The sequence below is a fragment of the Nicotiana tomentosiformis genome, chromosome 9 (genome assembly GCF_000390325.3).
Source record: "Nicotiana tomentosiformis chromosome 9, ASM39032v3, whole genome shotgun sequence".
NCBI classification, from domain to species: domain Eukaryota; kingdom Viridiplantae; phylum Streptophyta; class Magnoliopsida; order Solanales; family Solanaceae; genus Nicotiana; species Nicotiana tomentosiformis.
Genome location: NC_090820.1, coordinates 66,815,098 through 66,827,629, shown reverse-complemented (window position 1 = coordinate 66,827,629; position 12,532 = coordinate 66,815,098). Strand labels below are relative to the sequence as shown.

The following is a 12,532-nucleotide window of genomic DNA, read 5'->3' as shown; positions in this document are numbered from 1 at the left end:
ATTTGTTTTAAACTGTTGTGATATGCACATCCCTTTCCTCAACTACTATGACATACACATCCTTTCCCTTTTTCTCCTTTATTTGCTATGACATATATGACCGCTCTCCATCACTTTCATCTGGCCTAAGACTGCTATATTATGACTTTCCCATCCATATTTCCCTACCTGCTTCATTACGTTCTCGCACGTTTTCATGAGCTAAACTGACTTCTCTCTTTTGTCTTTCTTTTCTTTCTCTTCTTTTCATGTTCACCTTTGCTATGTTATTTACCGCTTTTACGTACTTTTATCATGCAAATACCTGGAAATGTGTTATTATTCCTGCATAAAGCATGCTCCACATCATACTCCACTCGTTCCAAATATCAACATAGCGGCACTTGATGAGTGTCCGCGCTTTCCTGAAATTTCCCTTTCTAAATCGGAAAGGCTTATTTGCGGCAGACTAGTCGATCAGCGGTGCAATCGATGGTCCCGTGCATTTCCTTCTCAAGTTGTCCACTTGGGAGTACCAGTCTAGACCCTTTTATAAACCCCACTCCAATTTTAAATGTACATGCATCATGCTAAACCTAGTACGAGTTGAAGCATTATTGACGTCACAACCCGCTTAGATAAACCTTGTCCAAAGTCCGATGAGATTTCCATAATCCCAAAGGACACTATCATGTTATGTGCATTACTTGGAGAAAATGTGTCAACATGTTGAACATTATTGCGTAAGTAGCCAAATCTTGAGGGGGAAAAGGATTAACTTTATTTGTTTGCAGAAATGAAGCACGAAATTCCCAGGTTTGGTATGGTCCAGAATATCCCGCCTTTGCTACTTGGCATGTGGAAAGACCTCGCATCTTGTGACAAGAATCATGTGAGGAGAGTGCTTGGTGACCTGCCATCTTTGCTGAATATTCAACCAAATAGGGAATTGATCGAGGCCGCTACGATTCTGGGATGAGAAACGAGTTGTTTTCTGATTTGGCAATATAGAAATGACTCCTCTCCTAGAAGAAATAGGGGGGTTTTCCAAGTTACCATGGGATAGTCCGAGACTTCTAATTCTAGAGAATCGTACTCCTCGCGGTTTTTTGAAAATGTTGGGTTTTAAGAAGAATGATGAATTGATTTGTCTAAAGAAATCATACATCCCTTTTGAGTTTCTTTACGAGCGTTATGGGCATAGCAAGTCATATCGTCTTCATCATGATGAACTAGCCATTACTTCTTTGGGATGGGTGCATCGCCTGGTTTATATTTTCAATGTCTGCTTCCTGGGGTTGTTGTTCTTTCCGATGAAAGGAGGAAGAATTCATACTCGCTTAGCCATGGTTTCCCGAACCTTAATGGGTGATATCGAAGGACAAACTTATACTATCATTCCAATGATCTTAGCTGAGATGTATCGTGCTCTAGATTGGTGCAAGCATGGGTTTGGACACTTCAAGGGTTGCAATCTATTTCTACAAGTCTATCTGCTGGAACACTTTCAGAGGAGTGAGTATCGTCAACAGCTTCTGCGAACGCCACTAAATGACTACATAGCCAACCATCACCCAAAGAAAATGACGTTTATTCTAGACAAGTTTGCAAAGCATGGAAATGCTGTAAGTTGGGTGCGTTTCTTCAACAATCTGACAGGCGAGCAAGTGCATTGGATGTTTGAGTGGTTTCCTAGTAGTGATTTCATCATCATATCAAAAATAACTACTCATTTGGTACTGATCAAGCTGCGAGGCATCTACCCTTACGCTCCAATAAGGGAAATGAGACAAGCTGGAAGAAAACAAATCATACCCCGAGTTTCCAACATGGTCCAGTACAAGGCAAATTTCAAGGGAGATGTCATCCTATTGAAGTTCGAAGCGCAACACATGTGGAACCAAAAGATCATTGTGGAAGGAGAAACTATTGAGCCAAACAGGTATCACGCCGGTCATATGTACTACTATCTATCATGGATGGAAGACGACGTAGCTAGGGACGTCAAACTAGGGGTCAATCTGAAGGATAGGATCGTAGACGAAGTGGTTGAGGCACATGTGAAGTACAAGAGGCTACGCAAAAGGGTGTTCAAGTCCGAAGTTAAACATCTGGAGCAGCAGAAAGTGAAAATGGAGGCGATAAGGGAATGTAAGGAGATTGCCACTAAGTCAACATAAAGATTGGAATACCTAGAACAAGGACTGATGGAGCTAGAAGGGAAGATAAGAAAGAAACTTTCGAATTGTTAAGGCATGGACGACGATGAAGGAGGGAAGCTAGCAAAAGCTTACTTATTGCTAGATATGCACGATCTGGGAAACATGATTGATGGGGTCAAAAGAGCCAATCATGGAAAAGGTCTTTCAGAGACCAAGTAGATTAGAAGATGATGTTCTTTACTGCTTTCTAGCTTAGGTTAGATTTTGATGTAATAAGGCTAAATTCCATTAGTAACTTTATTATATTACTTCCGACTTAGTAAAATATTGTTTTGGCTCACTTTCTATCACGCCCCAAACTCAGGGAGCGTGACCGGCACTCAACCGAGAGAACCCGACCGAGCAAGCCTATTAGACTTATTTCTACCCAAACTCATCCATGAATAAAGAGGAGATGTACTCCATTAATCAATCACTGAAAAGTTTTTATTAACAACTTCCTTTTCATTCCCATTAGTAGCTTCATTCATAATTTCCAAAACCTTACGAGTTAGTAGAATTAATGAAAAACATAATTTTCAAGTACCAACATTTCTAGTTCAATTCCCAACATCAACCATAACCCACAACCTGTCTACGGAGCCTCTAAATACAATAGAAGAGTAATATGGAAATGCCGGCAAAAAGGCCCCGGCTTTACCTCAAAACACTGTGCATGAGAAACAAAAGATACATGACCCCGAAATGAAGTGGGGCTCACCAAATCAGCTGAAAAGAGTGTACTGCTATCACTAATCAATGCCGCCTGCTGAAGAACCACCTGCATCCATTAAAGATGCAGCGCCCCCGGCAAAAGGGACGTTAGTTCTGTCGAATAGCACTAGTATGTATAGCTAAAAATCCTCTTTCAAAATAGAATGCCCATATAAGAAAAGGCAACACATAGAAACAAAAAGTCACAATCAATAATATCCAAACGTCCAGTTAAAAAGTAATAATTTCCAAAATACAAACTTCATATATAATTTATGTTGGGAGATCATTAGCACCGATATACCACCGTCTTTGTTAGCACGGAGTCCGATCACGCCCGATCGGCTAGGCCATCTCCCCACGAAAAATGTGGTTTGACATGTGATGCGAAAAAGAGTTGTTACCAAGAGTAGTAACACCATATGCGCAATATGACATCTGATCTCCACTCGATTAGCTAGGCCGCCTTCCCACATATGCCATGCAGGTTGACTTTTCCAATCCACAAAGGTACCAATTTCATCCCAATTAAGGGGAATAATATCACAATCCACCCCTACACCGGCACGTGTAGTTTCAGGTGTGGGCCTTATGACCCACCCTTCCTCGGTATTGCTAATGATGCTCCCAAAAATAGTTTTGATTTGATTTACAAATAGAAATATCATAAATACAAATGTACTTAACATCTTTCACATTGTATGAAATTTTATTAGTATTTCCAGTCATTCACAACGACAATATTTCCTTGGCTCATTAGGCCATTCACAAGATTCTTTATTCATGGCACAATGGCCATATTTCATATTCCACACTTTCACCTCTTTCAATTTCAAAGATCACCATCAAGTATCAACATATAGGATATTTTAAAAATCATATACTTCAAATCCATTTGAAATTGAATCTTCAAACACAAATAGTTTCTCCCCAAAGAATGAAGCATACTAACCAATAATAGAAACGCACATGAAAAATCATAAACAGTCAATACACCATTTACTCTTGCAATACTCTCCCCCAGAAATGACAATGTACAATTTCAACACATGAGTATATAGAACTCGAATCACACTGGATATATTTATAAATCAAAGCATTAGTTAAAGAAACCACTAATGGGCATGAATTTAGTACAAAAGCTTTTAGATAATTCTATCTTTCATTGAAACACGACTCAAAGCCATAACCTTTTAATATGTAACCCACACTTTGAAACTTACAGAAACATTATGGAATTCAATTCCAAGGGAGAAAGTTTAGCCAACATACCTCAATTGCGCTTCTTTAGACTCAATTTTTCGGAACCCTTAGAAACCTCAATCTATTTTAGCAATATACAAATTGAACCCAAAATTAGGAAAACGTTCATGGTTCTAGTTCACTTTTTTATTTTACCCACACTCTTTATCACATGCATGCAAGATGAACCACCCTCATACCTATGAAGTATCACACTAATACCCCATTATAACTATGTTTGAAATTAAGAGCTGGGGTGATGAAGTATTAATTTTTGGATGAAGAATTTGGTACTCTACTTGAATATTTCCAAGCTTTGAATGATGGTTGAATATTAATTGGTGGGAATTAGGCCCTCCCTCTAGAACCCTCTCTCTTTCACACTAGAAATATGAGAGATGAGCTTCAAAATGGGCTAAATGGGTGTTTTAACGGAATGGGGGTCGGGTTTTAAATTAAGAAAAATGGTGCCCCGACACAGGTCTGCAGTCGCATATACGACCGCATAATGGTTATGCAGTCCGCAATGGGACTACAGAAATGGCCCTCAGGGGCCTGAACTTACGGCCCAGGTATGCGACCAGTATGCGGTCCGCATACTCATTCTGCGGTGGCATAATGCATCGCAGAACTCCCTCCGCAAAAACTCAAGAGGGATTATGCGATCGCATAATCGACCGCAAAACTGACCTCAAGTTGGCCAAACTTACTGCTTCACTCTGCAGCCATTATGCGGTCCGCAGAGTGATTATGCGGCCGCATAATGGGCCGCTGAAATGCGTTCTTCTGTGAAACATTTTCCTCTCAGTCCGTAGGGTACTGTTCAATCCAAAAAGTCTGAACCGCGACGAGCAAGCTCGCCACGAAGAATTTCTACTAATATAATGCAGGGATCTATCTTGGCACCACAAAACCCCGAGTTTTTGGTTTAAATCTTTACGGGTCCTTACATCCTCCCCCACTTAAGATCATTTGTCCTCGCATGAGGATCAAGGTTTGATTAACACAATTTCAGTTGTACCACATAACATCAGCCCCTGATTTTCCAAACTTCCTAACTTTCTAAAAATTTCGCCAGAGTTTCCTTTGTATTTAGGCCTATTCACCTGTCAGAGTAACACCAAAACAATTACTAACAACACATCCACAACTTGACAAAACATCACCATGTATAACAACGTCACTAATCTCATCATTACATGCATTCTACTATCAAGAGTGGTATCTGGACATGAGCGGCACATATTTAAATCATAACACACAGAAGTACCTTTCAAATCACAATCATTTAACTATACACTCAAGTGGGAACATTTTATTTCCTTAACACTTTTACCCTTCCATGTGGTCTCCTCGACTTACAGACTTCGCCATAACACATTAACAGAGACAATCTCAACTCCCAGACTTTTCTAACAAGGAAAGAAAATAGTTGCTCCTCACAATCCCATTATCCTTTATCTTTACCTTATTAGACATAGACAAATGAAACATCGGGTACACGGAGAACAATAATAGCGAAACATCATACTCATAGTTTAGCCTATTTCCTTTCAAATTCCATAAGGCCTGATGTGACTTCACATACTTTACCTTTATTAACAATTCTCATAGCACCCTCATGCAGAAAATATTGAGAATAACCCATTCAGTTTCTTCAACTCTAAATCTCCACGCCGAGCACCCAAACTAAACCTTTGGCAACCTTCAACAATTTCTCTAAGATGTGCTAGCTTGACTACGACCATAAAATTTCCTATCCCATATATCTGATCACGAGATGATGCTTCTTGTTTGACATGCCTGAACCTACAATACTCGATACATTTTCTATAAACAGGAACAATGAGGTTCGAGATTCGCTGGAAATATTCAAGAATCCGTCAACGTGCCGCATAATGGGCCACTGAAATGCATTCTTCTGCGAAACATTTTCCTCTCAGTCCGTAGGGTACTGTTCAATCCAAAAAGTCTAAACCGCGGTGAGCAAGCTCTCCGCGAAGAATTTCTACTAATATAAGACAGGGATCTATCTTGGCACTACGAAACCCCGAGTTTTTGGTTTAAATTTTTACGGGTCCTTACACTTTCGCATTAATGAAATGAAGCAAACGTTGGCACCAATTTTCTCCAAGTCTATGTGTCACTTAGGCCTACCTCATGCATAATGGGGTCCCCAAATTAAGACACGAATTGTTGCATGACTTTGTGAAACATGTTGCAAACACTCTTTTATTTCACCTTACTAACTTGGTTACCTTTTGATTTTTCTTTCTTTCTGATTACTACCATTCCCAAAGGTTGGTTCGTGCATAATAGTGTCATCAACATACCACACTAGATCCAAAGGTCCTCCACCTCATCCTCCACCTAGCGACCCGTAAAGCAAAAGCAAGGGCAAAGGGAAAATGGATGATTTAAGTGGTATCCGGAAAGACAATTCTGTTGACGTGGAAAATGTTGAAAGTTCAGATGGTAGAAGTACTCCGGGGCAAAATGAGTTGGTCTTACGTCTGGAGCAGAAAATCCTAGAACTCCAGGGTGAGCTTGAGCAGGTCCAAAATCTGGCAAACCTTTCCCCTACTCTCAATATTCTCTACATCAACCAGCAAAACCCGACTACCCAAAACCAAACACCACCACAAAACACACAAAACCAGAACCAACCACCCATGGCTCCAAATCCTCCCGCACCACATGAGTATCATAATCCCACATCTCCCCAGAACATTAACCCACCACCAGTGTAAACCGCTCAACAACATCACCATCATCCAACTCAATACCGACAAACTACTACATATCACACTCCCTAAAATGCGCCATAACTTACTTCCGATCCCCAAAACTCGATCAACGATCACCCATATACCCAAGTTCCAGGGACCCATCAAAGCAATCCGATATATGTAGAAACCTTACCCCATACCCTACAACAAACCCTATACATACCTGAATTGACTGAGAAGGACCTGCTCATTAGAAACATGGTGGAGGAACTCAAGAAACTCAAAGGGAGGGTCCAGAGTGTTGAAGGTGGGAAAGGCGTTGAAGGTTTGAGTTACGAAGATTTGTGTATTCAGCTAGATGTGGAACTGTTAGAGGGTTACAAACCTCCAAAGTTTGAAATGTTTGATGACATTGGTGATCCGAAGGTGCATCTAAGAACATATTGCATCAAGCTTGTAGGAGTGGGTAAGAATGAACAAATACGCATGAAACTGTTCATGCGAAGCCTTACAGGAGACGCTTTGTCTTGGTATATCAGTCAAAACCCAAAGAGGTGGGCTAATTGGGTAAGTATGGCATCAGATTTCATGGATAGATTCAAGTTCATCACGGAAAATGCGATAGACATTTTCTATATTCAAAACCTCAAGAAGAAGCCGGCAGAAACCTTCCGCGACTATGCTACTCGTTGGAGATCAGGGGCCGCAAAGGTAAGGCCATCACTTGAAGAAGAACAAATGAACAAGTTCTTTGTTAGAGCACAAGATCCGTAATATTATGAACGGTTGATGGTCATCGAAAATCACAAGTTCTCAGAAATCATCAAGTTAGGGGAAAGAATAGAAGAAAGGATCAAGAGTGGGATGGTAACTAATTTCAAGGTGATGCAGGCCACGAATAAAGCTTTGCAATCAGGAGGTATTTCAAAGAAGAAAGAAGTGGGTGCCGTGATGGTAGCCCAGGGCCCTAAGTCTCCCCTCACATACCAAACACGTCCACCCATGATCAACCCTCACCCCCAAAATACCAATACCCTACCATAACCTATCATACCTACAACACTCAACCTGCATATTACCATTCACCTCCACCTCCCGCCAAAGCTACCCAAAGCCACATCCAAGTTTCAACCACAGACCTCCTAGACAATACACCCTAATTGCTGAACCCATAGCCCAACTGTATGAAAGACTGAAGGTCGCTGGTTATGTCACCCCTATTCCTGCTGTTGTTGTGGAAAATTCTTCCTAATGGATCAACCCTAACAAAAAATGTGCTTATCATTCAGGCATGAAATGTCATACCATTGAGGAATGCCGCACGTTGAAAGACAAGATTCAAATGCTAATAGACACTAAGGTTATACAAGCAAAGGAAGTTGTACCGAACGTCCGCAATAACCCTCTCCCGGATCACAGAGGTGGGGGAGTGAACGTGATTGAAACTGATGAAGAGTGGGATCAAGAAGGGTCTATTGGACTCATTCGAGAGGGAGACGCTACTAAAACATCTCCGATTACCCTCACGCCAGTTGAGGTACAAACCCAGGTGCCATTTGAAGTTGAGGTAGCTATACCCTTCACTGTAATGGTAGTTCCCACACCATCTTATGAGTCTAATGCCGTCCCATGGGATTATGTTGCGGAAGAAAGAAGAATGGAAAAGCCAAAATGGAAGAAATAGGTGCCGCGCAAGGTATGACTAGAACTGGCAGAGTTTACACACCTGAGAATCTGGGAGGAACAAGCAAGGAAGCTGCACCTAAGCCGCTTGTTGTTGAGACTGGCACTGACGATCTTTGGAGGAGGATACAAGCAAGGGAATACTCTGTTGTTGACCACCTAAACAAGACTCCTGCTTAGATATCCATTTTATCACTGTTACAAAACTCAGACGCGCACAAGAATGCTTTGATAAAGGTGTTAAGTGAAGCTTATGTACCCGCCGGCATCACTAGTGGAGATATGGCTAACATGGTCGGACAAGTATTAGAGAGCCATAAAATCACTTTCCATAAAGACGAGTTACCACCAGAAGGACTAAGTAACAATAAGGTGTTGCACATCACAGTGCAATTCGAGGACAAGTTCATTGCCAGGGTCCTAATAGATAAGGTTCGAGTCTGAACATATGTCCACTGACCACTCTAAAGAGATTAGGTAAGGGCCTGCACGAGATACGAATGGGAAGAATGAATGTGAAGGCGTTCAATGGATCTTAGAGAGCCACTATCAGGGAGAAAAACCTTGATCTACAGATGGGTCCGACTTTGTTTGATGTTCAGTTCCAAGTGTTATATATATCTGCTACTTACAACCTATTGTTAGGACGACCATGGATACATGCAACTAGGGCAGTGGCTTCTACTCTGCACCAAGCTGTGATGTTCAAATGGAATCATCAAGAGGTGATCATTCATGGAGACGGAATAAACCCTATCTACACCAATTAGATCATTCCAGTCATCGAAAATAGGAGGAAGTTAGGAGGAGAAACATATCACCACATTGAGCGGGTGAACGTAATTGAAAAGGATAGATGGTGGAACAAGAAGATAGAAAGCATATTGCTGTGGACGGGATATGAACCGGGAAAGGGTCTTGGAAAAAAGCTTCAGGGGATCACTAAACCCGTACAACCACAGTATCATGGCACGACCTTTGGACTCGGATATGAATATATCATGCAAGAGTAGCAGGATTGGATACCGCCATGGCATGCCCATTATTATCCACTGGAACAACCCATACCACCTCTGCACCAGACATTCCGTCAAGCTAATATGATGTGGGGAACCGAAGAAGATGAAATTTTGGCCGGTATGAGGAAGCTATTTCTGCATGAGGAAGACATGGACTGCAGTGCAATTGTTGAGGAGGAGGCAGAGGAAGACCTTACCATTCAGACAATGTAAGAAGGAGTTGTTCTAAAGAACTGGACCGCTACACCATACGGGGCCCGCCGAGTTCCTGGGTAGCCTGGCAAATTAGCATGACTTGATTTCAAATTATTTTGAGTATTCAAGACATTTTCAGTATTTTGTTTCGAAATAATTGCTTGAGCCATCGAGTCGCACGTGTTAACATTTTAAAGATTTATTAATGCATTACGGCTTTTCAAATTTATTATTATCTTTCTACATTCTTTTCAGCATAATTATTACATATCCTGATGAACCTACGGTTGTGACATGTAATGAGACAACGTAACATAAGGACAGTGATTCGTAAGATCTAGAGGATGATGTAATACATGAGGAAATTATCAAATAAGTAGAGAATTTTGAAAACAAACCGAAGTCTAATTTAGAGGAAACTGAGGCCGTTAACTTGGGTGATTCTGAAACAGTCAAGGAAACTCGCATAAGCATCCATCTATGACCGACAGAAAAGGAAGAGTATATCAGGTTTCTAAAAGAATATGAGGATATTTTCGCATGGTCCTATGATGATATCACTGGGTTGAGCACATCCATAGTAGCTTACAAGCTACCAACCAATCACATGTGTCCACCGGTAAAACAGAAGCTCAGAAAGTTCAAGCTGGATATGAGTTTGAAGATAAAAGAAGAGGTCACCAAAAAAATTAAAACCAAGGTTCTCCAAGTGGTCGAATACCTGACCTGGTTAGCCAACATTGTGCCGGTTCCAAAGAAAGATGGGAAAGTTAGAGTATGTGTTGATTACTGAGATCTGAACAGAGCAACTCCTAAGGATGATTTCCCGCTGCCTAACATACACATATTGATTTACAACTGCGCCAAGCATGAACTCTAATCCGTTGTGGATTGCTTTAGAAGATACCATCAGATTTGGATGGATGAAGAGGATGTGGAAAAGACCGCCTTTATCACACCATGGGGGATATATTGTTGCAAAATGATGCCGTTTGGTTTGAAGAACGCTGGGGCCACCTACATGAGGGCCATGATGGCTATCTTCCAGGACATGATACACAAGAAAATAGAGGTGTACGTAGATGATGTTATCATCAAAGCTAAAAGGAGTTCGGATCACATAGCAGACCTGAAGAAATTGTTTGACCGGCTTCAAAAATACAACTTGAAGTTGAACCCTACAAAATGTGCCTTCGGAGTCACTGCCGAAAAATTATTAGGTTTCATCATCAGCCGCCAAGGTATTGAGGTAGATCCATCAAAAATCAAAGCTATGCCACCGCCAAAGAATAATAAAGATGTGATGAGTTTTCTAGGGCGCCTCAATTATATCAGCCTTTTTATAGCACAATCAACAGTGAAATGTGAGCCAATCTTCAAAATGATGAAGAATGCCAGAAAGCTTTTGACAAAATCAAGGAGTATTTATCAAAACCACTCATGTTGGTCCTACCAGAACCAAGGAGACCTATGCTGCTTTATTTGTCTGTGTTGGATGGGGCCTTTGGTTATGTTCTAGGACATAATGATGGAATTGGGAGGAGGAAGCATGCGATATATTATCTGAGCAAGAAGTTCACGCCTTACGAAGCCAGTACTCTTTGTTGAAATGCACCTGCTGTGCTTTGACATGGATAGCTCAGAAGTTGAGACACTATTTCTGTATGTACACTACATATCTCATATCAAGGATGGATCCGCTAAAATAAATCTTTCAGAAGCCCATGCCTACGGGTAAGTTAGCAAAGTGGCAGATATTGCTGAGTGAGTTCGATATCATCTATGTAACTCAGAAGGCAGTCAAAGGGCAAGCATTGGCTGATCATTTGGCAGAAAATCACGTAGACGGAGAATACGAACCACTAAAGACGTATTTTCCCGACGAAGGGGTATCATTTGTAGGAGAGGATATTACCGAAGCATATGACGATTGGAGGATGTTCTTCGACAGATCATCAAACTTCAAGGGAGGCATTGGAGCTGTCTTAGTATTAGAAACTGGTCAACATTAGCCGGTATCCACAAAACTCAGGTTCCCGTGCACCAGCAATATGGCAGAATACAAGGCCTGCATCTTGGGACTCAAGTTAGCTGTTGACATGAACATTCATGAGCTCCTGGTAATCGGAGATTCAGATCTATTGGTGCACCAGGTTCTAGGAGAATGGGCTACTAAGAACGACAAAATATTACTGTACTTTCATTGTGTATAGGAGTTGATCAAAATGTTCATAAAGATAGAGTTCAAACATGTTCCAAGGATTCAGAATGAGTTTGCAGATGCATTAGCCACCTTGTCTTCCATGATACAACATCTAGACAAGAATTTCACTAATCCTATCCCAATAGGAATTCATAAGCAGTCAACTTATTTTGCTCATGTTAAAGAAGTGTTTGACGGAAAACCGTGGTTCTATGACATCAAGGAATACTTGGAAAAGGGAGAATATCCAGAGAATGCTATACACACTCAGAGGTATCTAGATTTTTCGAAGAAATACATGCCGGAACCTACGGACCCTATATGAACAGTTTCGTTTTGGCCAAGGAGATATTAAGAGCAGGGTATTTTTGGATGACTATGGAAACAGACTGCATTAAATATGTTCAAATGTGTCACCAATGCCAGATACATGCTGATATGATACATGCAATGAGTTCACCCTGGCCTTTCTCTGCTTGGGGCATGGATGTCATCGGACCAATCGAACCAGCTGCTTCAAATGGACATAAGTTCATTTTTGTGGCCATAGGCTACTTCACAAAATGG

The 12,532-nt window shown here is 41.1% G+C and overlaps 1 protein-coding gene across 1 annotated transcript; it reads left to right on the top strand.

Moving 5' to 3' along the window:
- Positions 1-7,123: 7,123 nt before the first annotated feature.
- Positions 7,124-7,639, top strand: LOC138898915 (uncharacterized). Its single transcript, XM_070185024.1, has one exon. The coding sequence runs from the start codon at positions 7,124-7,126 to the stop codon at positions 7,637-7,639; it is 516 nt and encodes a 171-aa protein (XP_070041125.1).
- Positions 7,640-12,532: the final 4,893 nt, after the last annotated feature.